We start from the raw sequence: 27862 nt of genomic DNA on the forward strand, positions 1-27862 counted from the left end.
CATTTTTATTAAACTTCATAATAAAACATTAAATTTGTTTATCAAATGTTCATTAAGAGCATCTCTACATAGCTTTTTATTAGCCCAAATACATTACTGTGGCCTCAGATATTCCTCTCAGTATTTCTGGCCTGATTCTATGGAGATTACATCTTCTGGTCCTTTCTGGTAGTAAAGTACTACTTGGTATTTCTGGCACTTGTTTACCCTCTTGTTTTCTACTTGCACTAGTAGATGTGTTCCCTAGCATTGTTGTAGATGTGTTCCATAGCATAGTTCTCTGCTATGTTTCTTGAACTCACAAGTAGCCTTAGGGGATTTTCATGTCAATTGAACTGGACCAACACTAACTCAAAACAGAGCACTTTTCTTTTTTCTTTTGTCATTAACAGAGGAATCCATTCGAGGAGATTCCTCCCCAAGAAAGTTTGGTCAGTATCCATGAAAAAACTAGCTTCAGGCATGTTTCAGCTTTTTCTGAATAAGTTTTGATCAGTTTTCAATTGTTATTTTACTATTTGCGTTAAATGTTGTAGAAGGAACCACTTCAAATTTTTGGGAGTCTGGTACATAAGCTTACTGAATCCCACAGATTTTTTTTTTTTTTGGAGGTACTGGGGATTGGACTCACCTAAGAAGCAGGCGCTCAACCACTGAGCTACATCCACTCCCCAGTGAGAGCTGATTTTTTCATTTGTCTGTTTTTAGGAGGTTCTGGGGATCGAACCTAAGATCTCATACATGGGAAGCAGGCGCTCAACCACTTGAGTGACATCTGCTCCCTGTGAATCCTACAGATTTTCTATTTATAATGGACATATGTATAAAAAAACAAACATCAGCATATGAAATACATAAACCTAAAATGAATGATAATGCAAGATTTTTATAGCCCAATAATCAAAACATTCTATTTCCTTTTTTAGTTGCTCCTGACTTTTGACCCTATCCTTGTTGAGAAAGTTGCTATTTTGTTGTACCGTATCATGCAAGATAACCCCCAGTTACCTCGTCTTTATCTGAGTGGAGTGTTTTTCTTTATCATGATGTATACAGGTTCCAATGTGCTTCCTGTTGCTCGGTAAGAACTTAAATGGCAGTCTATTTAAAGTTATTATTTGGATTGTTTATTGGTAGCTTTTCTTAACTGCATTTTTCCTGAGTATGTCATTGCTTTTATTAAATTTTTCATTATAAAAGCTGTTTAACTACTTGTCTGAAAAGGTGGAGAAGTAGAAAAATGGGGGGAGAATTACAACACTTTACCACATCTCATAAGAATTTTATTTTCATATAATGGTTTAATATACATATTTAATAATATATTGTACAGGTTTGCATTTTGTTTTTTCCTTTAAATTGTGATGAGTAATTGTATTTTTATATTTTATTATTTATACTTTTAGTGTTTTATTACATAGCCTTAATATGACTAAATGTAAAAAATCTTTCTAATTCATTGAAATCTTGCCTTAATTAGAAATTAAATAATTTGGGAACGTGGATTTACAAGTTGCCTTTTGTGGCCTTTGTGTGTGTATTTTTTTTTAATATGAAAGGTATATAAATAATATATAAAACATATATATGTAAGATCTGGGCTTTAGGAAATTAAAATTATTAAAACCAAATCACTTCCCGTGTCTGAATAGTTAATTTATTATTTTTTTTCTAGGTTTTTGAAGTATACACATACCAAACAGGCTTTTAAGTCAGAGGAGGTAAGCTAGATTAAGCCTCTGAATATATAATTCAATACTGGATAAGCTCTCTTGGCTCTGTAAAGTTTCCTGAGCTGTGTATGTTTATCAGATTATCAGTGCTTGAGGGAAGGTATTATTTTATTCTGTTAAAAAAAATCTTCCTTGTGGTACCTGTACATAGAAGGTCTAAACTAATATTTTTAGAAAGAAAATAAACATTGCCCATTAGACTTAATATTAAAATTGCAGGTGTGAATTGTAACCTGGTACCCTTGTGAACATACCTTGTACTCTGTGTAAGATAGAGATTAGTGATTTTCATAAATCGTTCATTACATACCTGGGTCTTGTTTAGTTAGCTAAAATTCACTAAGACTCCAACCTCCTTTTTTGTTCGCATTCCAGGGTGGCAGAAAAGCTAGGCCCAAAAATAATACAACCCCCATATAGAGAAACCCAACTTACCCCCACTTCCCCACACCCACCAATTTTAACATTTTACCACTTTTGCCATGTCATATTCCCTTCCTCTCTCTGTACCTTCTGAACATTTGAGAATAGGCTGTAGACATCATATTCCTCAAACACATAATACTTCCATGAACATTTCCTATAAAAAAGGATATTCACCTTTGTAATTGCCTAAGTGTATTTATCAAAGTACAAGAAATTAACATTTATAAATTATATATTCCAATTTTTTCTTATGCCCCAATAACGTCCTTTTGAGCCTTTTATTCTCCAATCTTAGATCCATCCAGTAATAGGTGTTGCATTTAATTGTCATCATTTCTTTAGGGTCTGTCTGTTTCCCTTTCTCCCTCTATCTTTTTCTTTCTTTCCTTCTGTAATTGTGGAAACATATATGCAACTTAAATCTTTCTATCCCATTCAGTGGGGTGAATAACACAAAGTATTACAGTATCTCACCACCCTCCATTACTAGAACCTTCCCTTCACCCCAAACAAAGCCCACATTCATTTTGCATTACCTGCCATTGCCTATGCCCTCCATCCCTGGTAAGCTATGCTATGAGTTTGCACATTCTTGGGGAAAAAATGACTTCAAATGCTTCCTTTAATGTAGCAGAAGCCATTTTTGACATTTTCCCTACCTTTTTCTGGGAAATTACATGTATGTAAATTTTAAAAAATTTTACAAAATTAGAAACTATCCATAACATTTTACCTAACAGTTATTTTGAATATTTGCAGCAAAACAGTGTTTGTTTATATCAGAACCCTGGAAGCAGGAGAAAAGGGCATGTTGTTAACAATTGGAAATAAAGTGGGTCTATTTTGATTCTCTATGTGTCTTAAGAGACAACACAAATTATAAATCAAAGAATTGTATTTTTTATTGCTCTGTGTAAATCATACCCTGCTCTCTTAAATAATACCTAAATATTGGCAATTGACAGCAGCAGTAACTTTGAAATCATCTGGAGTATGAAGGCATATATGAGTTTGTATATATATGAGCCTGCCAGTTGCAGTCTCATTATGAATGTCATTACTCCCCTACCTTCATCCCCCACTGCTATGTGCACACAAAACTAGAATTTGTGTGTTACCGGTTAGTCTGTAAAGTTTTATTTCCTCATCATGTTTATGATGGGATTTTTAAATGGGATGTAGGAATTATCAAATATTAGAATTCTAAAGACCAGAATAAGAAGTTTTTCTCCCAAGAGTTGAACAAAAAGCAAATTTATATCTTTTATTAGCAAAAAGCCTGAAAATCTTCATTTTCTAATTAGTCTTTGCACCAAATGATAAAAGCACACCTAGATTCCCAATTTTTGCCATATCCTGGAGCAGTAAAACATTCTCAATTTGCCTAGAAGAAAATGAGAGAAGTATTTATAGTAATTTTCTGTCTTTAGGGTTTTATTTCCATCAGATAAATTAGCATAAAAATTTTATGTTATAAGTAACATTATATGTATAATATGGTCATCAGCCTGGTTGTATTTGACCAGCCAGGGAATTTGCAGTTTTAAATACAATTAATTATAATTACCTTGAGTAAAAATCGTAGCCACGTTTAATGAGAACAGGCACTTTTTATGGTCTTTCCTTTTTGGGACTTAATGATTTTGGATGACAGAAGCAGGTGCATGTGGGAACTGCAGTGAACAAGGTAATGTAGGATGACAAGAGTAAATCTTTGTGACGTCTTCGTTGTGTCCGTCACTTACGTATGGTCATGGGCCAGTCGTCTTAGTAACATTGGCAACACTTGGCCCACCTGAGGAGGTGAAGATGCTGCAGAGCTGGAGAGTATGAGTCCTGTCTTGGAGCTCAGGCCAAGCCAGTTCATACCAGATACCTTCTATTTTATGTTTTGCCATGTTTCCATTTAATTTCCCCATATAAAAGTAGTTTATTCCAGCCGTGCTCTTAAAATGTTCTCTAACCATAATTCATTTATTAGAAAATTGAAATAGCTTTAGTGCTTCTGACTACATTTTGTTTTGTTTTGTTCTAAAGACAAAAGGACAAGATATTTTCCAAAGAAGTATACTTGGTCACATCCTACCTGAAGCAATGGTTTGTTACTTAGAAAACTATGAACCTGAAAAGTTTTCTGAGATTTTTCTAGGAGAATTTGATACTCCAGAAGCAATCTGGAGCAGTGAAATGAGGTAAATAATCAGTTGATTGTATTTAAAATTTTTTCTTTTTACTTTTTGTTGAGGTGAAGTTCCCATATATAAAATTAACCATTTTAAGGTGAACAGTTCCATGGCATTTGTTGTATTTACAATGTTACGCAACTACCACCTCTGTCTAATTATTGTTTGCATTTTTTGCTCAGTCTTTGCTACTTGCTACCTGGTTTGAATTCCCTTAAAAGAAATGTTGTCATGAAAATGATACACATGCCTGTGCCCGGCACCAGTCAGTCGGCGTGAATCCATTGTTGAGGGTCATTCTGTATCAGAAGACCCTCTGATGCAAAGTTTAAGCTGTGTTTAGACTTGTATTTAGAGCGTGTCACTTTTTCTGAGCCTGTGTGGAGTAGTGGACATTAGATAACTTTTCCTCTAGAAGATTATAAGCCTTAATAAACAATACCTATTTAGCAAAAAGAAAAAAAAGAGAAAAATCCTTTCACTAGTTTCATAATCTAAAGCTACAATGATTATTGATGCCAAATTATGTGTGTCTGATGAATTTTGACATGCCTTAAGCTTTTTTCTACTCAATCCAAACAGGATTTGACAAAACTATTTTTTTTTTAAGATTTTTATTTTTCATTTATCCTCCCCACCCCCTCATTGTTTGCATTTGCTGTGTCTGTTTGTTGTGTATTGGTCTTCTTTTTAGGAGGCACTGGAAATCAAACCTGGGACTTCCCATGTAGGAGGGAGGCATCTAATTGCTTGAGCCACCACTGCTCCCTGCTTTGCTGTGTCTCTCATTATATTTTCCTCCTTATGTCTCTGCTTGTATCATCTTGTTGCATCAGCTCACCATGCCAGCCTGTCACGTCAGCTTGCTATCTTGCTTGTGTTCTTTAGGAGGCACTGGGAATTGAACCTGGGACCTCCCATGTGGTAGGTGGGAGCTTAATTGCTTGAGCCACATCCACTTCCCACAAAACTGCTATTATCTGAATAGAACATTACGTAAAGGCGGGACCTATTACCGCTTGTGTTGAATCAGTTTATAGAATTGGTAAGGTTTTAGGCAGTAAACTGATAATATGCATGCAGGGGATGTATAGGGACAAAATCAAGACACACACACCCTCGGAATTTGGAAAACAGCTGAACACTACTAAAACATGTTTACATAGAATGGATCAGGCCAGAGATGCCCCAGATCATCTTAGAATGAGCACTCCCTGGCTTTAGTCTGAAGGTTAACCTTCCTAAAGAATGTCCTTATTGGAGGGGAAAGCCACAGGAGAAGCCTCTGGAGACCCAGATAAAGGCGAGGCCCACTAGCAAGACATGGCAGCGTCTAGCTTGGCTCTGTCCAGGAAAGACATCGTGCTCATCGTTCCAGCGTCAAGGCCATCGCTCTGATCTTGAACCCATTGCTTACTCTCCTTGGGCTGACTTCGTGCTCTCCATGCTGCCTGCTGGTTATCAATTGACTTCTCTCGTAGGTTCACCTCTAGGTTTGGAATGTGCTAGCTACCCACCAGTCTGAATATATTCTGTAGGACAGAATATTTTTTATTTGGTGCAGATATATAGGAATGTTAATGAATTAGCAGAACAATTTTTCTATGCCATTTTATACTTGAGGTTGGTTAATCTGACTCCCCATCTAAAAAATAGAGCTCTCTGTGTACCCAAATCAGTTTCTGCTTAACTTGAGGGTTGGACCCTAGTAAGTAGGTTAACTGAAATAGCATGCAGTTTGCTTCTTTGGGTTAATAGGACGTTTGAGTTCCCTGGCTATACCCTCATTCCATTTGACTAATGACTCTTTTTTCTATAGAAAAGTCTAGAGTATCATCTTTTTCACAGATAAGTGTTCAAAAGGGAGGTGATAAATGTTTATTCCCATTAAGCAGTTTTACACATAAGAATACCCAGAGTAACATGCTTGCAAGCTCTAGTTACGCCAGTAATAGAGTAACTCCAAAGAAGATACATGTAATTATATTACATGATTGCCTATCTTAACCTTCTCTTTAGAATAAAATAATTCTCTCATAATGCTTGAATGGAGGTCTTTGTAATTGCAGGCGCCTCATGATAGAGAAGATTGCCGCCCATCTTGCTGATTTCACACCTCGTCTTCAGAGTAACACAAGAGCACTTTATCAGTATTGTCCCATCCCAGTTATCAGTTATCCACAGCTAGAAAATGAACTGTTTTGTAATATTTATTACCTCAAACAACTTTGTGATACTCTCCGATTTCCAGATTGGCCAATTAAAGACCCGGTAAGTCAGCAGGTTAACTTGTGCCTTCCTTAACGATAAAAATAGCCTCTGGTCACTTCTGGCTATTTCTTCCTTCTATAATAAGATAATTTCCTTAAGTATTCCTTCTTACTTAAAACTGTGTAACTTTGAATGTAGTTTGATGTGTTTGGGAAAATCCAAAACTGAAAGATAATTTTATGAAGGAATATTAAGAATTTCAAAATGTTGATACCCTGTGAAAAAAACAAACTTAATTTCATGCATGTAACACAGTTACATTCTATAATAACTTGATGGAAGCTTATCTTTACAGCAGAATGATTAAACTCACAGATGGTTGAGTTAGTCTGGGATTAAGTCTCAATTTGGTTATTGTATTAGTCAACCAAAAGGGTGCTGATACAAAATACCAGAAATTGGTTGGTTTTTATAAAGGGTGTTTATTTGGGGTAGGAGCTTACAGATGCCAGGGCATAAAGCATATGTTACTTTCCTCACCAAAGTCTATTTCCACGTGTTGGAACGAGATGCCTGCTGACGTCTGCAAGGGTTCAGGCTTCCTGGGTTCCTCTGGGCTCAGCTCTTCTCTTTTCTCCACAAGGTCAGCTGTAGACTACAAGGCTCTCTAGGCTTGGCCTCTGTCCACAAGGTCAGCTGTAGACTATCAGGTGAACGGATCTGTCTCTCTCTCCGGGGCTCCAGCTTCAGCATCAAACTCCAACATCAAAACTCCAACCTTAAAAGCCCTTAGTTCTGTTCTTTGCCATGCCTTTTATCTGTGAGTCCACTTACCAAGGGGTGGGGACTCAATGCCCTACTGGCACAAGAGGTTTACGTAATTACTTAATCTAGTCAATCTGTGAATCAAATATAGTCTACTATGCCCAGAGGAAAAGACCAGTTTACAAACATAATCCAATATTTCTTTTTGGAATTCATCAATAATATCAAACTGCTACAGCTATTAATAGCTTTATATAACATTGAGAATATTGCTTTACTTCTCTGAGCCTCAGTTTTTATCTCTAAAATGGTAATAATAATGGTAACTATCTTGTGGTAGTTGTGAAGATTAAATGAGAATTCATGTAAGAAACTTAGCTTAATTCCTGGCACACTTAGGAGGCAGTAAGTGTTAATGCTTCTTTGTCTGTAGGGAATAAGCTATATTTGGGATCCTTCCAGCCTGAGCCCTTGGCTATCTCCTGGCAGCCTCACCCTTACAATATAAAAGAGTTCAGAACAGTTGCCATTTTTATCACCAGCCCCTGCCTCTTTACAGTGCTATGGTAGACTTTTGTCCTCGGTCAGGATTCAACATAAGAGAGCAGAAAAACTATGGGCTTTTTCATCAGCCATAGGTTCAAATCCAGCACCACCACCATTTGTTAACTTGGAAATCTGTATCTACCTCTCAAAATCTCAGTGTTTTCTCATTATTAAAATTTCAGATAAGAAATAGATCACCTACAGTCTGTAAAGCACTGTGTTCATGTAGGCCTATAATAGACATTAGCTCTCTTTCCCACCTGCTACCCAGTCACGGATTCACCATCCTTTACACTGCATAAATACGAGCATGCCAAGAACCATTAGACCACCTTGAGATGCATACCACAATAGACTGCTAGTTTTAAAGGTTTCCATATTTTCTGAAAGTTTCTTTAGCAGAAAATTTTAAAAATCACTTTAAAAAAATGGAGGGATATATAGCCCTTTAGCAAATACCCATCTACTTAGTATCTGATGTTGTTAAGACGGTGGTTTTGTTTTTTATATTTCAGAAAGTTAGTTAAATTGGTAGCCTTAGGAATGCCAGTTATAAAATACAGCACTAAAATTCTGTCTTAAAAATTATATTGTGAATTTTTTTTAGGAGGTACCGGGAACCAAACGCGGAACCTTCCATGTGGGAAACAGGCACTATTGCTTGAGCCACATCCACTACCTATTATGAAATATTTTTGCTTTCATAGATATAAATTTTAACCCTGTGTTTTTAAAGGTTAAACTTTTGAAGGATACCCTTGATGCCTGGAAGAAGGAAGTAGAAAAGAAGCCACCTATGATGTCAATAGATGATGCCTACGAAGTGCTTAATCTCCCTCAAGGACAGGGGCAGTAAGTTATTTTCAATATTATAATATAGATGTCTGCCTTTCCTCAAAATGTGAGTATCAAAGAATAAACTACTTAAAACAAGTATTTTTAAAAAAATTTTTTTGTCTAGTCTTTGATATACAAACTTAGGACAATATCCATTTGTGTTTTTTATTTTTGTTTTTGTGGTACCAGGGTCTGGGGATTTGAACCTGTAACCTTATATGTAGGAAGCTGGCACTCACCCACTGAGCCACATCAGTTTCCTTTTCCTTTGTTCTGCTGGTTGGTTGTTTTTGTTTTTTCAGGAGACACCAGGAACCAAACCCAGGACCTCCCATGTGGGAGGCAGGGCTCAACTGCATGAACCACGTCCACTTCTCATTTGATTTTTTATTGCAAATTTTTAGCCAAACTGCATTCTCTTATTAGGTACAGTCATTGCTCACCTTTAACTGAGGTGTGTGTGTACAGGTGCCTGGCACCACACCTGACACAAAGTGGTCACATATTCATTTTCACCTTTCACTTGTGGTTTGTGTTATGCATGAAAAAAATATTTGATTAAACAATATGCCTAAGATGCTAAAATAACAGATGTATGCATGCACATATGTATAGGGAAAAGTGCAGATTTCCTTTATTCATTAATCAGTGAAGATTTATAGTAGACTCAATATGTTCAGAGAAAAATGGTTTAGAAGATGTTTTCTTAAGTATGAATGAACTAAAATTGTACATTTTTGACAAGGTTGACAGTTAAAATAACTTAGAATTATAGTGTTGGAAGGTGCCTTTTGGACATTTTTTAAAATTGGTGGTTTTGTTTTATTTTTTAATCATTTCTTAGTTCTTCACACCAACCTTGGGTGTTGGTGTGAATGGTAAGCTTATTGTAGGGAGCTTTTAGGTTTTACCTTTCAGCTCTAAAGATAACATGTAAAAAGTAATCTTACTTAAATCTTAGTGGGTTTAGTTTGCTACCTAATACACGATCACATACAATTCCTGATAAAAGTTAGGTTCTTAAAACACCAATTTAGATGATCGTGCAAATATTTTTTCTTGCAATGTTTCGTATTCATAACATAATTTTCCTATTAACAGGCATGAGGAGAGCAAGATTAGAAAAGCTTACTTCAAACTGGCACAAAAGTACCACCCTGATAAGAATCCAGAAGGGAGGGTATGTACTATCTTTGGAATTAGGGCACTTGGGTTGACTTTCTTTTGTTTTATTACTATTTTGAAAAGATATACTCACCTTCTGTCCCAGTGTCTGTTTTTTACCCTAAGCTGTGCTGAATGTGTACTTAATAAGCCTCCAGCCTGCTGCCCCACAGTTTCTGTACGAATGCCTGCTTCCTGGCCCTTCCTGTGTTTACCAGGAGGGCTGCCTTTGTGATGTAATTTGTGGATTTTATTCCCTCTTCTTACCCATATCTGTTTACAGTCAACTTAAATGGGCATTCACATGAGGAATTGAAAGTTAGGAATGTGGATCAAGTCGACTCATTTGTAATCTATGCCATTACCAACCAGATTGCTTTGGGCAATTTATGTATTTTTTTCTAATGACAGCCAAGTTCAGATCACTCTAACTGAAGTAGAAAATTTGGTTGAAGTTTAAAATCCTCTGCTGACAGTATTTCCTGATCCTACTTCTTCCAACTACCTTTTAAAATACCAATGAAGAGGGAAGCGGCTGTGGCTCAATCAGTTGGACTCCCATCTACCATATGCAAGGCCCTGGGTTTGTGTCCCGGGGCCTCCTTGTGAAGGCAAGCTGGCTTGTGTGCAGCAGAGAGCTGATGGCCCATGCACTGCAGAGAGCTGATGCAGCAAGATGACGCAACCAAGGGAGATAAGCAGACCCAGAAAAAATGTGCAGCGAATGGACACAGAACAGACAGCAAAAAAAACCACACAAGCCACAAGGGGGTGGAAATAAATAAATAAATAAATCTAAAAAAAAAATACCAATGAAGATTCGTAAGAATTGAAATCATACAAGAGCCCCCAAAATTTATTGCTAGAAACTAATTTCCACTGATTTCAAGGTTAATGTTTTTCATTGGGAAAAGACACAGTATTCCAAAGTGCAATTTTTTAAAATCAAAATCCTGGGGTATTTTTGAAAACCTGGGAACAGTTTACAGTTCATCTGGGAAAGAAAACAATCAAGAAAATTTTGAAATTAGTATTGAATTACTAACCTTAACCTACCAGATATTAAAATATTGTATAGAACTGCAATAGTGAAACAGTGCAATACTGAAATACAAATCAACATGTAGACCAATGGAACACATAATCTAGTAGTTTAAGAGTAAGGATTTAGAAGTCAGTCCGCTATGTAAGTCTTAGCTCTAATTTTTATAATAATTGTGAAAATCTTTTTGTATGTATAAATTTAATATATATATATGGTATAAGCCAGCGAAAGAAGGAGAGTTTTTTAGTAAATCATGTTGAGATAATTGGATAGTCATTTGGGAAAATTGGTTTCACCTTACACCATATACCAACTAGATTACAGTTAGGATAAATTCCTTCATGTAAAAAACAAAACAAAATAATGACTAAAAAAGTTACTGACAAAATACAAATCAGCTGTGTTATGTTTAAGTTGTGATTTGAGATGTTCCAAATTAAAAGTTAATTATCTTTGGTTACATTCAGGATATGTTTGAAAAAGTAAATAAAGCATATGAATTTTTATGTACCAAATCAGCAAAAATAGTAGATGGACCAGATCCAGAGAATATAATTTTAATTTTGAAAACACAGAGCATCCTCTTCAACCGCCATAAAGAAGGTAAGACATGTTATTTCCAAAATTTCATTTATCTTGTGGCTAATTCTACCATGTTGGTTTTATAACCTTTTTTTAAAAAAAGAGAAATTGACAGTTTGCAAAACAACAATGCATACCATACAGGATTCCCATAACTTCACCCTACCAACACCTTGCATTGCTGTGGAGCATTTATACAAATAATGGAAGAACACTGTCAAAATATTACTGCTAACTATAGTCTATATCTTATATTTGGTGTGTTTATCACACAAAACAGCCTATTACTACCACCATGTATTATTAGTATTATATATTTATATAGTTCATGACAGAACATTTTCATATTTATACTATTACCCACGCCTACCAGAGGGTTCGCTGTGCTATGCAGTCCCCTACCTTGTACCACCATCCTGTGTGTATACTCAGGGGCCCTTAGTTTCATAAGAAAGTTGTGCTGTGATCACATCAGTCAATTTTAGAATGTTTTCATTTCTCTAAAAGGAAATGACCCATACCTTTTTAATACCCACCTATTGTTGACCCTTAGAATTGATAGTCTTTTCTTTGCCATTGATGCAAAAATATTACAATATTACTGTTATCTATAGTCCATGGTTATATTAGCTGTATTTTTCTCATGCATCACCATATTCCTAACAACTTATAATAGAAAAACATTGTTGTATTTGTACTATTAATCACAATCCTCCTCCACCATGGAAATCCTTAGATTATCCTCTAGTTTCCTTGCAGTTGACATTTACATCCCTAGACTACCCCTTTTAGCTACAATCACACTTATAAATCAGCAGTATTAATAGTGTTCACTATCATGTGTTACCATCAACTCTATCCATTTCCACACTTTTACAGTCAACTCTACATACTTTAAAAACTCTGCATACTTTAAGCATCAGTCCTTTTCAATCCACCACCTGTCTCCTGGTAACCTGTATTCTAGAGTTTATCTCCATGAGTATTTGTCCTTTTGTGTCTAGCTTATTTCACTCAACATAAGGTCCTCAAGCTTTATTCATGTTGTCATATGCATCCTGATTTCTTCTCACAGCTGAGTAGTATTCTATCCTATGTATATACCACATTTTGTTTATCCATTCACCAGTTGATGGACACTTAGTTCCCATCTTTTAGTAATTGTGCATGATGCCGCAATGAACATCATTGTATAAATGTCTGTTTACGTCCCTGCTTTTAGTTTTTCTGGATGCATTCCTAGTAGTGGGTTTGCTGGATCATATGACAGATCTATATTTAGCTTCCTGACAGCCAAACTGTCTTTTACAGAGCTGCAGCATTCTACATTCCCACCAATAGTAAAGGAGTGTTCCTATTCCTCCACATTCTTTCCATCACTTGTAGTTTCTCTTTTCTTAATAATGGCCATTCTGTAGGATATGACATACCTCACTGTAGTTTTTTTTTTGTTTTTAGTTTTTTTTTAAAGATTTATTTATTTATTTATTTAACTCCCCCCCCTCCCCCGGTTGTCTGTTCTGTATGTCTATTTGCTGCGTCTTGTTTCTTTGTCCGCTTCTGTTGTTCGCACGGGAAGTGTGGGCGGCGCCATTCCTGGGCAGGCTGCACTTTCTTTCGTGCTTGGCGGCTCTCCTTACAGGGCGCACTCCTTGCGTGTGGGACTTCCCTACGCGGGGACACCCCTACGTGGCAGGGCACTCCTTGCACACATCAGCACTGCGCATGGGCCAGCTCCACACGGGTCAAGGAGGCCCGGGGTTTGAACCGCGGACCTCCCATGTGGTAGACGGACGCCCTAACCACTGGGCCAAGTCCGTTTCCCTCACTATAGTTTTGATCTGCATCTTCTCATGTGCTTTGTGGCATTTGCATTTCCCCTTTAGAACAATGTCTGTTTAAGATCTTTGCCCTTTTTTAATTGGGCTACTTGTCTTTTTATCATTGAGTTGTAGATCTCTTTCTATAACATGGAAATCAAACCCTTATCAGATATGTAGTTCCAAATATTTTCACCCTTTCAGTAGAGTGAAGATTCAAGATTCAAGATTCACATGATCTTGGAGATGTTTGCCTGCATTTTCTTCTACGAATTTTTGGTTCTAGCTTTTATAGTTAAGCCTTTGAACCATTTTGAGTTAATTGTCGAAGTGGGAGATAGGGTCCTCTGTCTTTCTCTTGGTTGTGGATATCCATTACTCCCAGCATCACTTGTTGAATAGACTGTTCAGCCCCACCTGGGTGGGTTTGAGAGCCTTGTCAAAAATCACTTGATGGTGAGGATCTTTTTCTGAGCCCTCAGTTTGATTCCATTGGTCATACTCTCTTTCTTTATGCCAGTACCATACTGTACCATTGTAGCTAAGTAATATGCTTTAAAGTCAGGAAGTGAGAGTCCTCCAACTTCCTCTTCTTTTTAAAAATGTTTTTGGCTATTCAGCGCCCCTTACCCTTCCAAATTAATTTATAATTGGCTTTTCCATTACTTCAAAAAAGGCTCCTGGAATTTTAATTGGGATTGTGTTGAATATATAAATCAGTTTGAGTAGAATTGACATCTTAATGATATTCATTCTTCCACTCGTTGAATATGGAATGTCTTTCCATTTGTTCAGGTCCTCTTTGATTTCCTTTAGCAATATTTTATAGTTTTCTGGATAGAAATCCTTTATTGTGCTTGGTTAAGTTTATTCCTAAATATTTGGTTCTTTTGGTAGCTGTTGGAAATGGAATTTTTTCCTGACTTCCTGCTCATTAGTTGTGTAAAGAACCCCTATTGAGTTTGAGTATTAATCTTGTATCCTGTAATATTGCTGATCTCATTTATTAGCTCTAATAGCTTTTTTGTGTATTTTTCAGGATTTTCTAGGTATAGGATCATATCATCAGCAAACATCAAGAGTTTTCCTTCTTCCTTTCCTATTTAGGAGCCTTTTATTTCTTTTTCTTGCCTACTTGCTCTGTCTAGACTCTGTAGTAGAATATTGAACAACAGTGGTGTCAGTGGGCATCCTTGTCTTGTTCCTATTCTCACTAGGAAAACTTCCTAGTCTCTCACTATTGAGTACAATGTTACCTGTGGATTTCTCATATATATACTTTGTCATGTTGAGAAAATTTCCTCTTATCCTTCAGAATGTTTTTATCAAGAAAGGATACTGTATTTTGTCATTGTCTTTTCTGCATCAATTAAGATGATCATGGGATTTTTCTTCAATTTATTAATGTGGTATGTATGCTCATTGTCTTTCTTGTGTTGAACTTACCCTTGTATACCTGGGATAAAACCCACTTTATCTTGATGTATGTTTCTTTTTTTGTGTGCTTTTAGATTGGTTTGCAAGTATTTTGTTGAGGATTTTTGTATGTACATTGTTAGAAAAGTTTGTCCATAATTTCCTTTTATCTCTGTGGGACCAGTAGTAATGTCTTCCTCTCATTTCTGATTTTATTTGCATCTTCTCTCTTTTTATCTTTATTAGGCTAGCTAAGGGTTTGTCAATTTTGTTGATCTTGAAGAATCAACTTTTGGTTTTGTTGAGTTTCTCTATTTTTTTCTCCATTTCATTTAATTCTGCTCTAATCTTTGTAATTTCTTTCCTTTTGCTTGCTTTGGGATTAGTTTGCTGTTCTTTTTGTGGTTCCTCCAGTATGTAGTTAGGTCATTGATTTTTAGCTCTTTCTTCTTTTTTAATGTAGGTATTGAGGGATATAAATTTCCTTCCTAGCACTGCCTTTGTGGTGTCCCATTTCATTCGTCTCGAGATACTTACTGATTTCCCTTGCATTTTCTTCTTTGACCCACTTATTTGATCCCCATATATTTGTGAATTTCCTCTTTTTCTGCCGATATTGCTGTCTAGCTTCATTATTATCAGAAAAAAATGTGTTGTATAATTTCAGTCTTTCAAAATTCATTGAGACCTGTTTTTGAACCAATATATAGTCTGTCCTGGAGAAGGATCCTTGAGGTCTTGAGAAAATGTATATCCTACTGTTCTAGGGTACAGTGCTCTATAGATGTCTATTAGGTCTAGTTCATTTATAATATTATTCCTGCTGCTCTCTTTTTTTATTTATCCTCCGTCCAGATAGTCTATCCATTGATGAGAGTGGTGTGCTGAAGTCTCCTACTAAGATTGTAGAAATGTCTATCTCTCCAGTTTTGCCAGGGTGTGCCTCATGTATCTTGGGGCACCCAGGTTAAGTGCATAGATATTTATTATAGTTATTTCTTGCTGAGTTTTTCTTCCTTCTCTCTCAATGTCATCCTACAGCAAATGAGTCTTCCCCTTTGTGCTGTAAGCCAAGATCAGTTTGGCTCCTAAGCCTATGGAAATCTCCTTTATTAATATATAATGATTTTCTTCATCTCTTATAACAACTTTGCATTTAAGATCTATTTTGCCTTATGTTAGTATCACTACTGCACAACTTTTTTGGTTACTGTATTCATGGTATATATTTTTCTAACCTTTCACTTTCAATGTGTGTCTTTACATCTAAGGTAAGTCTCCTGTAGACAGCATATAGATGGCATGTATTTTTTATCCATTCAACCAGTCTTTGTTTTTTGAGGATTTCAGCCCTTTAGCATTTACTATTATTACTGTAAAGGCATTACTTCATCCATTTTGTCCTTTTGGCTTTCCATTATCATATCTTACTATTGTTTGTCTTCTTATCCTTTAGTTACTCTAATAATATTCATTTCTACACCCCTTTTCAAGTCTCTTTCTACTCTGTTTTCCTTTCAGGATGTAGCACTCCCTTTAGTATCTATTATAATCTGGTCTTTGATGACATAGGTTCTCAGTTTTTATTGTCTATGAAGACTTTAAACTCATCTTCATTACTGAAGGGCAGTTTTGCTGGATAAAGAACTCATGGCTGGCATTTTTTCTCTTACGGTACCTTTAATATACCATTGCCATCTTATCTCCATGGTTTCTGATGAGATATGGGCACTTAGTCTTATTGAATGTACCTTGTATATGATGAATTGCTTTTCTCTTACTGTTTTCAAAATTCTCTCTTTATCTCTAGCATTTGACATTCTGAATACTAGGTGTCTCAGAATATGTGTGTTCAGATTTATTCTGTTTGGGGTGTGTTTTCCTTGGATATTGTTATTTTTTTGTCTTTCATAAGGGTTTAGAATTTTTCAGCTGTTATTTCCTCAAATATGTTTTCTGCCCCTTTTCTGTTCTCTTCTTCTGAGACACCAATAAACATATATATGTTTATGCCTTTCACTCTGTTGTTAAATTCCCTGAGACGTTGTTCAATTATTTCCATTCTTTTCTCTTTCTTTCCTTCTGTCAAGTTCAGATGCTCTGTCTTCCAATTTGCTTATTCATTCCTTTTTTTTTTTTAATTTTATTTTATTATTTTTTATTTATTTCTCCTTTCCCTCACCCCTGTTGTCTGCTCTTTGTGTTCATTTGCTGTGTGTTCTTCTGTGTCTCCTTGCATTCTCGATGGCACTGGGAATCTGTGCCTCTTTTTGTCCTGTCATCTTGCTGTGTTAGCTCTCCATGTGTGCAGCTCCACTCCTGGGCAGGCTGCACTTTTTTCGTGCAGGGCAGTTCTCCTTGTGGGGCACACTCCTTGTGTGTGGGGCTCCCCTATGCGGGGGACACCCCTGCAGGGCATGGCACTCCTTGTGCACGGCAGCACTGTACGTGGGACAGCTCACCACATGGATCAGGAGGCCCTGAGTTTGAACCTTGGACCTCCCATGTGGTAGGTGGACGCTCTTTATCTGTTGAACCACATCCACTTCCCTCCTTATTCATTCCTTGGCCATTTAAAATCTGCCCTTAAATACCTCTAATGTATTTTTAATCTCATCCATTGTGTTTTTCATTCCCATATGCTCTGTTACTCTTCTTTGTAAGCTTTCAAATTCTTCTTTATGCTCACCAAGTATCTCCTTAATATTCTTTATCTCTTGAGCCATGTTTTACTTCAGCTCCTTGCTTTGATTTTGGAGATTTGCATGAACATCATTGCTGAGTAGTTTTAAATCCTGTGTCTCAACAGGACTTTTAATTCGTTCCTTTAGCTGTGCCATATCTTCCAGTTGCTTAGTATGACTTGTAATTTTTTACTGGTATTGTACATCTGATTATGTTGTTGAGTTTACTCTGAAGGTCGGGTTCTCTTGCCTGTTGGTTTGTTTCACAGCTGTTCTTTATTTTTGGTTCAGCTTACTCTAAAACTTTCAGTTGCCCTGTTTAAGTTATCAAAACAGGGCCAAGGACCCTCTGTTGGGCACAGCCCAGATCCCAGGGGGCCTGTGGGTAGGGAAATGAGAGACTCTAAAATGCCTGTTTTCCTTCACTTTCCCAGCCTTCCAGCAGGTGGTGCTCTTGGGCAAGCCTTTCCTCTGAAGTGATTCTTTCACCCTCTCTTGGCTGGTTAGAGCTGCAAATCAAAGTGGGACCCTGCTGCTTAAACTCACTGAAGAGAAAGCACTCTCAGCCCTCTGCCACACCCTCCCTCTTCCCGGGGGCTCTCAGTTGGCTGCCCCAGCCACTGGTTTTACCTTTACTGAGGCTGTTTGCCTTGAGGGTGAGGGTGGGGGTAGGTGCCACTCCCAGCCCTGGGAGCAAGTAACTAACATTTCTTTTCCGCCTCTCCTCTGTCTCTTGGTCTCCACTCCACCCTACAAGAACAAGCAGCACTTTTCTGGTCTGCAGATCCCCAACGCACTCCTTCGGACAGTGTCTGCTCTTCCTCTTCTGATTTTGCAGGAGTGGAGCCCTGCCCACCTACTCTCAGAACCTCACCAGCTTCCTGCTCCTAGAACCTACTCCTCCTTCCCAGAACCTCTACAGCGTACTTTAAGAGATTTTAAATTATTATAGCAAAATACTCTGATTAGCATTTTAGGTATTGCATGAAAGTAGTTTTCTATAGGAAGAACCAAAATACTTTTTCTAATACCTTTCCCTTCTTAGTTTTGGTTTTCAGTGGTATCAGCATTTTCAACAAGATTTTGTTACTCCTTCCTAAAGGACATTTCAGTTCCATCAGGTTACTCAGTCAGTTTTTGTCTTGAGTCATTTAGCAGTAAACATATTAAATGTGATCTCAAATATAATCTGGAATTTAAACGTCGTTGAATTAATGTTTTTAAATCACATACAAAAGATTGTGCCCATCATAATTCTGAAAGCCTCTTAAATTTGAAAACACCAAAAATATTCTGGTTTTTCAAAAACAGAAGAAGCTTTTCAAATTATCATCTGCTTCCTGCTCCCCGTGGTAATTCCCAAAAACTCTGGTCCTGTGGGATAGCTTAAAAACTATTATAGATGAAATTGTGTTATATTAGAGTTCAGTGTTATTGAGGATTTCCTGCATGTGTGCTGGGAAGTTTGTGGTAGGCCTAACAATCGCAGCCCAGAAAGCCAGGAGTACGTTGAAAACCTGTAAGGCGCTGTTGGGGGTGGTGAGTTGTGTTCAATATGGCACATTTCCATAGGCTTAGGAACTGAACTGATCTTGGCTTACAGCACAAAGGGGAAGACCTGTTTGTTGTAGGATGACATTGGGAGAGAAGGAAGAGAAGACAATGGATTTTTGAGAAACATAAGGAATTTTGGATAATTGAAGACAAGAGGCAAAGTTGCAGTTTAAGTGTTGGAGGGAACAGCTGAGGGAACAGCATTTGGTTTGTTAAAGAGAACAGTGATGGATTAATTCATTTTTGCATATGAACTGAGCAGAACATATTTGTAAAACGTTTTAGTTATATGGCATTACCTTTAATCAGAATGATCTTGAAGCCTTTTTCAAACCCATGATTATATATTTTTGAATGATCGGCATCTCTGTATTAGCCAGAAGCTACAGTTGTAACTCACCATTGGTTTCTTTGTTGTTAGGTTCAGAGTGTTTTTCAGACTACTTCTACTTTCTCTAAAGGAGGTGTGCAAACACCCAGTAAGTTCTCAGGGGGAGTCCTTATCTGATTGGCCTTAAAATTGATTTACTCTTCTTTTCTACCTCATATATGTTTTTATGTGTCCTATAAGAAATATGAAGGCCAGTTCCAAGATTGTTTGCTTTTTTTTAAGTTAAGGCAGGTTATTGGTTATCCTCAAAAGGCAAAAAGCTTCAAGCTGATTTCCAAGTGGGATATCAGAGATGCTTATAAGGTCACAATTAATTTTCATGCCCAATAGGTTAGTTTAAAAATAAAAAATAAAAAAACCGAATGAAAAGAACAGAGCAATTGGGCACATGTATATTTTACCTTTCGTTTTTAAATTTGCTTATCAAAACAAAGGACCTGTTAAATATGTTAATAAATTAGCTTTCTATTTTGTATTTCTAGTTATATTTTCTTCATTATGTCAAACTTTTATTTTAAAGTAACTGATAAAATAGAAAGAAAAATGCAGTTGTTATCCAGAAAGCAGAATATAAATATTCAGTCATTTACATAAAATGTTGTCTTCTCATAATCATTTTTCTTTGTAAAGTACTGTGAGTATCATGAGTGTTAATATAATTTCAGGTGAATTGGCTTATATCTGACTATCTACAATCAGGTGAAAAGTTACAAAAATTACATGGACAACATAAGAAGTGAATCTTCTGCAAAGGATACAAAGAACTCCATACCATGTTTAGTTAATTTACCTGAATATAGTAGTGGAAACATTTTAGAGAAATCAAGTAAACAAATTTGCTAGAAAAGGAGAGCTCCAAGGGATTTGTAATAAGTTTAATTTCTTTTTATAAACTATAATTTGTAGATGTTTGAGATGTTGAATATTTTATCATCTTATTTTTTTAAGGCAACATAATTGAACATAGTGACAAAGCTAACGTAAAACCATGGCATGATCAATTTTTTCGTCTTTTTTTTCCCCTAATACTAACCTTTTGATTATTCCAGATTTACAGCCATACAAATATGCAGGATACCCCATGCTAATTAGGACTATAACAATGGAAACTTCAGATGACTCCCTTTTCTCAAAAGAATCACCACTGTTGCCGGCTGCTACAGAGCTGGCTTTCCATACTGTCAACTGTTCTGCCCTCAATGCCGAAGAGCTCAGAAGGGAGAATGGAATAGAGGTAATATAATGACCTACGTGTTTATCTTTAAGCGAGTTTGGCCACGTTATGACTTTTGGCAATAGATTTCACCAAGTAAAAATACATTTGGTATAGTTCTGTAATTTATTCCAACTGATGTTACAATAATTTATTCTCTGTATTCTAGTACCAACAATAAAGAGTGAAAATCAAGTTTTATTTTATAACATGACTTGGAGCATCTTGAGTTCAAATTTGGTCAACTTAATAGTCCTTAAAAATAGCTTAAAAAAGAAACTGCTAGGAGTCATTTTTACTTATTTATTTAATAAATGTTTATTGAACAAACATCTACTTATCAAATATCCAACATTGAAAGGTTATTTTATACTTATTTCCTCTAGAAGAGACTTCTTAAACATAAAGTAAAAAAATGGAGTGTTAACAGCTGTCTTCCTTCTCTGCAGGTATTACAAGAGGCATTTAGTCGCTGTGTGGCTGTCTTAAATCGTTCTAGTGAGCCCAGTGACATGTCGGTCCAGGTGAGGCTAGCACTAGACCAGTGGTTCCAACTTCATGTCTATCCGGATCACTGGGAGGGTTCAAGAGCACATGTTTTCAGGCTTTGCTTATGCCAGCAAAATTTAGAATATAGAACAATTGAGTCCAGGCTTTTGAGTTTTATTCTGTATTTTAGAGTGCAGTTGGGCTGATAGTTGTATGTATGATCCAATGAAATACCTTTATTTCTTACTCAAAGAAGTGGACTGTTCATCATTCCAATGTGCACTATCTATTGGTTTGGTTTTATTATTATGCTTACCTAATTGACATAAAGTGTACATAAATAGAATTATGGTATTCTGCTATGTTAATAAGCTGGACAAAAATACCTTAATCCAGAAGTGGGCAAACTTTTTTTAAATTAAGGGTTAGAGCGTAAATATTTGAGGCTTTGCAGGTCACATACATTCTCTGTTATATATTCTTACTTTGTGTGTATAAATGTGTGGGCTATGTCTTACAACCCTTGAAAAGTGTAAAAAATATTATTAACTCTCTGGCTGTACAAGAATAGCCACAAATCAACTTGGCCTTGGGCCACAGTGACCGTGGTTTGCCCACCCTTGCATCTGTAGGAATCTTAGTGAGATACCAGTGATCCAATAGAGATAATTCGGCTAAATATTGTAGTATCATACTGTTAAGCATTATTTATGAATTTCTGCTGCTAACTTGATTTCTGCTGCGTCTTATTTAAATGAGGAATTTACTGTTACATTGTCTGCAGGTATGTGGACACATAAGTAAATGTTACAGTGTGGCCGCTCAGTTTGAAGAATGCCGAGAGAAGATCACAGAAATGCCGGGCATCATCAGAGATCTCTGTCGGGTGCTCTATTTTGGCAAGGTAGAATTAATCTTTAATGCTTTCTTTGTACAGCCAGTAGTGGGTTTGCTTCTCAAGTAGCAAGTACCCAAATTCAAAATGGGTTCTTTCCCAAAAATATTTTTAAGTGAATTATTTGGATCTCTAAAAGCATTTTACACAGAAACCTTGCTGTAAATGAAGGCTTTGTTCCTACGCTGCCCACAACATATAAGACTGGGGTGATTTACCTAAAGGGAAGTGGTTCCCATCTGAACATTAAAAGAGAGGGAGGGAAGAAAAGAGAGAAGCCTAGAAAAAACAAATCTACTGACAGTACAGTACCTTATAAAGCCCAAAACATAGCAGGCATTGCCTGGTAGGAATGGTTTTACCTGTCTGAGAGCTTCTTGTTTTCTCCTAATTCGGAAGTGCTAAGGGAAGTTGACTGTGGGTGTATGTGACAGGTGACTGTGGAGAAGAGAGAGACTTAAATAACTGAGCAGAGCAGAGTTGTGTGTGGCTGGAACAGGACTGAGATGATTGGACATAGGTGTCTACAAGTAAGGAATCTCCTCAAATATACTTGATGTCCTTACAAATGTTTAATAAGAAAACACACTGATACAGAGAAGTAGGGAAGCGGATGTGGCTCAGATGGTAGGGCCTCCACCTACCGTGTAGGAGTACCCAGATTCGATCCCTGGGGCCTCCTGGTGAATAAGAAGAGAAAGCGTGCCTGCATGGTGAGCTGAGAGCCCACACGGTAAGCCAAGTACCCATGTGGTGAGCTGAGTGCCTGCATGGCAAGCCGAGTGCCCGTTTGGGTGCCCACATGGTGAGCCGAGTGCCCGCGTGGTGAACTGAGTGCCTGTGCAGCAAGCTGAGTGCCCGTGTGGCAACCTGAGTGCCCATGCGGCGAGCCAAGTACCCACATGACTGCCCGCGTTGCAAGCCAAATACCTGTGCGGCAAGCCAAGTTGCCGTGCAGTGAGCCAGTGCCCATGCAAGTGAGTTTTGCAGCAAGATGATGATGCAACAAAAGAGACATGACGGGGAGAGTCACGGTGAAGCACAGCAGAGACCAGGGACTTTGGTGGCGCCAATTGACAGGGAAACTCTCCCTACATCAGAGGTCCCCAGGATCGAATACCGGTGAATCCTAGAGGAGAAAGATGAGAAGAAAAGACAAAAAGAGAAATATAAGAAGATCACACAGCAAATAGACACAGACAGCAAAAACAGCAGGGCATGGGAGGGGAATGGGAAGGGGAAGGAAAAAAAACCAGATAAATCCTTCTTTACCTTCACTAAAGGTAACTTTAATACACATACGATCATGAACCAAGAGTTGCTATTAATGCCTTATTGCCTTTTTTTTTCCCCCCAAGTTCTAGTAACAAAATGGGGAAAATTGCATTCCTAAGTCTTTGGACACTAGCCTCAGACGTAGTAACTGTGATACTTCATCAAAGGTTCACTTTTTATATTAGACTTTAAAAGGGTTAACACTCAAATTCAAATGGAAATTGGTCATAAAAGAGGAGGCAAACATTTTACACAAAAAGTAGTTAGCTTGACAAAAATTCACAGCAATTTAAGCAATCAATTCTCTTGGGAAATTTTTTTTCCTTCAAATTTTTAGCGTAACATATATATAATGCAAAATTGCCCATTTTAGCCATTTTTAAGTGTACAATTCAGCAGTATTCATTACATTTACAGTGTTGTGCTACCATCACCACCATCCATAATCAAAATGTTCATCACCCCAAACAGGAAGTCTGTACTCATTATGAAATAACTCCATCTCCCACCCCCACCCCAGACCCTGGTAGCCTCTAATCTGTCTTTATTAATTTGCTTATTCTAGATATTTTTTAAGTGGAGTCATACAGTCTTCCCTTTTTTGTCTGACTTATTTCATCAGCACAATGTTTTCAAGATTCATCCATGTTGTAGCTTGTATCAGAATTTCATTCCTTCTACATCTGAATAATATTTTGTTTATCCATTTATCTGTTGATGGACACTTGGGTTATTTTCACCTTTTGGTTCTTGTGAATAATGCTGCTGTGAACATTGGTGTACAGCTATCTTTTTGAGTCCCTATTTTCAATTCTTTGTGGTATATACCTAGAAGTAGAATTACTGGATCATATGGTAACTCATTTTAGCTTTCTAAGGAATTGCCAAACTGTTTTCCACAGCATTTACATCACTACCAATAATGTACAAAGGTTCCAGATTTTCTACATCCTTGCCAGCATTTCTTATTTTCCACTTTTTAAATAGTAGCCATCCTAGTGAATGTGAATTGGTGTGTCATTGTGGTTTTCCTCTTGGGAATTTTTCTTTAACCCTGTAAGTTAAATTTGTTTTTCTTTCTTCTCAGAATATTCCACGGGTGGCTGCTCTTGGGGTAGAATGTGTCAGTTCTTTTGCTGTGGATTTCTGGCTACAGACACACCTCTTTCAGGCTGGAATTTTGTGGCACCTTCTTGGTTATCTGTTTAATTATGACTATACTCTAGAAGAGAGTGGCATTCAGAAAAACGAAGAAACAAACCAGCAGGTAACTTCAACACCACTTTAATATTGAATGTGAACCCATACCATAGGTTAATGTTAAATTAATGTAAAACAAAGCTAACCAAATTTAATCTAAGACCCCAAACTTTTCTCTTAAGCACTTGTGCTAGAAGGATTCAAAGGCGAGAGAATTTTTAATAGCATATGCTGGATATAATTTAATCTTCTAGATATATATAGATATATAATCACCTTTTTGATTATAAAATTATGGTTGTTTATTTCAGGGAATGGAACAATACCATTTGACTGTTGGGGCTTGCTCCCCCAAACACTTGAATACTTGTGCTAGTTTTAGATACTTTTCTGTCTCTTCCTTTCCTAGTCACTGTTATTCATTACTCATATTGACAGTGTGTGTGTCTCTAACTGGAAAGTCTACCTTCCCTGCCCTCCTCCAAAGTGTGCTCTTCCAATTACCTATAATCTGTTTTATTGGTACAAATGATTCAGTAGGCCCCCATGGTTTTTCCAGTGAATAAAGGAATAAGCTCTATTGCATAAACTTTCAGACATCAGTGATAGGGACTGTTGTCCTTTTTGTGTTTTTTTTTTGTTTGTTTGCTTATTGCTCCTTAAATATGCTTCTTTCAGATTTAATTCCAGAAAGTTAGTGTGCTCCCTACATAAGATAACTCATCTACTTTAATGTCTTCATTTTTTTTACAACAGGAAGTAGCCAATAACCTTGCCAAACTGAGTGTCCGGGCACTGAGTCGACTGGGCGGGTATCTGGCTGAAGAACAAGCGACCCCAGAAAATCCAACCATAAGGAAAAGTGTAGCTGGCATGCTGACACCCTATGTCGCTCAAAAACTTGCTGTGGCTAGTGTTACTGAGGTATGCACTTCAGACGTTTTGCAGTAAGCTCTCAGGTGTAGCCTGGGTTTTGATGAATAGTCCAAGGCCCTTTAAGGAATAAAGGAACATAATTATGCTGATTGACCTAAGAAATCCAAAAATTGAAAATGATCATGTGCGTATCTCTTAGCCAAGAAATTCAGTTTATTGTGAATTGGTGCTGATGATATCAGCTCTCTAAGTCCAGTAGAGGGTAAATGAACTGCATGTTTCTCAGCTGTGGACCCTACCCTGATTCTTACTGACCTTGAGTTACAAAGAGATGGAGCAACAGAGTCAGCTTGGATTGATATTCACAGTGGGAGGAGTTCTGAGAGTCATAGACCCAGATCTGTTTCTGGCTATTGCTTATAAGTAGAGCTTGTGTACACTCAGGGTTGAAATACACACGTACATGACAAAAATAAGTGTGAAGTGGCAGATCTCATAACCTATTTGGTTCTCATGAGGATCAGCAATAAAGAATTGAATAACCTACAGAAATCCAGTAAATGGATACTTTGTAGCTATTAATTGTAAAAGAGCACTTAAATACACCAAAAGATGTTTAAGGTGTTTTAAGTGAGAAAACTAGATCTTGTATTGGATATTAAAAAAGAATGGATGGCTAGATAAGGAATTTTCTGTACCAGTTCATGGTAGTTATTATCCCTGAATAGCAGAACTGTGGGCTATTTTTATTTTATTTTATTTAGTTTTGTTTTCTCTGATTATATAATGTGTTTATAAGGAAAAAAAAGTCCTCTGGTTTCCAAGAGTTAAAGTATTTTTAGAATTTAAGCTGCTTATTTGTTTTTAATCCAGTCTGATCAGGTCTGTTTTTTAGTGCAGGTTTTACTTTTCACTGCCCCAGTCATCATCTTTGTTCTTTTCCTGGACTTGTGCTCAGTAATGTGATGCATTCTCTCCTCAGAAATACCTGTACATTGCTGATTAATTTCTACAGTAAAAAAAAGTAATAATATTAAAAATAGCATTTCAGAATTAATTTTTGCCATGAGTACCACCTGGATTTAGTAAAATTAATTTTAAAATGCATTGTCTCAAAGTTTTAAAACTTCCTAACCATAAGCTTTTTTTTTAAACAAATCAATTTTATTGTTATATCTTAATAAAGCATACAGTTCATCCAAAATATATAATCAGTGGTATTTGGTATAATCATATAGTCGTGCGTTCATCACTTCAAGTCATTATAGCAGTTTCATTATTTCAATAACAATAATAAATAAAAAAAAGACAAACAAGAAAATTCTTCACCTTTCAATCTGTTTTTCCCCTGCTGTACATAGTTGCTGTTTCTGGCTATTCCTGCACAATTACATATTTGTTTGTTAAGAGTTTTATTGAGATATATGCAAATAGTATACGATTTATCTAAAGTGTATAATCAGTGGCTTTGAATATAGTCACAATGTTGTGCATGCATCATCTGAAAAATATGAGAACAATTTCATTACTCCAGACACAAAGACTCCACACCCCTTAGCATTCCTTCCCCAGCCCTACATAACCACTCATCTAATTTCATCTTGATAAATTGATTTATATTTACATTTTATATAAATGGAATCATACAATAGTACTGTGTACCTGGTCTCCTTCACTTAGCATAATTTTTTTTTGTCTGATATTAACATTTTGTAGTATTAACTTACATTTGTTCAGCTTCAAGGAAAAAGAGTCATAGGTAGTTCTACCCATATTCATATTTCATATAAGATATATATTTCACATAATATGCTTAGTTCATAATAGCACAGTCATACAGTATTTGTCCTTTTGTGTCTAGCTTGCTTTATCAACATTATGTCCTCCAGGCTTATCCGTGTTGTCACATGTTTCACCACTTCATTTTTTTTTACCGCTGCATTGTGTTCCATCATGTTTATACTACCAATTTGCTTATCCATTCATCAGTTGATGGACACCTGGTTGTTTCTAACTTTTGGTTACAACCAAAAGTTGTATGAGCTGTGTGCAGATGTCTATTCGTGTCACTGCTCTCAGTGTATTCTTCTGGGTATATACCTAGCAATAGAATTGCGGGGTCCCATGGCAAGTCTGTATTCAAATTCCTTAGGAACTGCCAAATAGTCCTCTACAGTGACTGCGACATTCTACATTCTCACCAATAGGGAATAAACATTCTGTCTCTCCACATCCTCTCCAACATTTATAGGTTTCCATCTTTTTAATAGCAGCCAGTTTAATAGGTGTAAAATAATATCTCATTGTAGTTTTGATTTGCCTTTCCCTAATTAGTAGTGATGTGGAACATTTTTTCATGTTTCTTCACCATTCATATTTCTCCTTTGGACGCTTGTCTTTTCAAGTCTTTTCCCCATTTTTTAATCAGATAGTTTGTCTTTTATTGTTGAGTTGTACAATCCTGTTATTTATAATGGATGTTAAACCCTTATCAGATATGTAATTACCAAGTATTTTCTCTCATTGAGTCAGCTGCCATGTTACCCTTTTGACAAAG

General features: G+C 36.7%; 1 protein-coding gene across 3 annotated transcripts in view; it reads left to right on the top strand.

Annotated features, from left to right (window-relative positions):
• Nucleotides 1-27862, top strand: part of DNAJC13 (DnaJ heat shock protein family (Hsp40) member C13) — a 137780-nt gene that overhangs the window by 80747 nt on the left and 29171 nt on the right. For all 3 annotated transcript variants that reach the window (XR_011647845.1, XM_058290684.2, XM_023588537.2), the window contains exons 30-41: nucleotides 927-1081; nucleotides 1676-1721; nucleotides 4197-4351; nucleotides 6412-6613; nucleotides 8601-8716; nucleotides 9803-9881; nucleotides 11378-11513; nucleotides 20407-20591; nucleotides 21020-21094; nucleotides 21844-21963; nucleotides 24317-24496; nucleotides 25186-25353. Coding sequence is in view for 2 of the 3 variants with exons in the window: in XM_058290684.2 (XP_058146667.1) it covers nucleotides 927-1081; nucleotides 1676-1721; nucleotides 4197-4351; nucleotides 6412-6613; nucleotides 8601-8716; nucleotides 9803-9881; nucleotides 11378-11513; nucleotides 20407-20591; nucleotides 21020-21094; nucleotides 21844-21963; nucleotides 24317-24496; nucleotides 25186-25353 (1617 nt within the window). In the remaining variant the exon portion in view is untranslated. The remainder of the gene's footprint in view (nucleotides 1-926; nucleotides 1082-1675; nucleotides 1722-4196; nucleotides 4352-6411; nucleotides 6614-8600; nucleotides 8717-9802; nucleotides 9882-11377; nucleotides 11514-20406; nucleotides 20592-21019; nucleotides 21095-21843; nucleotides 21964-24316; nucleotides 24497-25185; nucleotides 25354-27862) is intronic.

The sequence above is a fragment of the Dasypus novemcinctus genome, chromosome 31 (assembly GCF_030445035.2).
Source record: "Dasypus novemcinctus isolate mDasNov1 chromosome 31, mDasNov1.1.hap2, whole genome shotgun sequence".
NCBI lineage: Eukaryota > Metazoa > Chordata > Mammalia > Cingulata > Dasypodidae > Dasypus > Dasypus novemcinctus.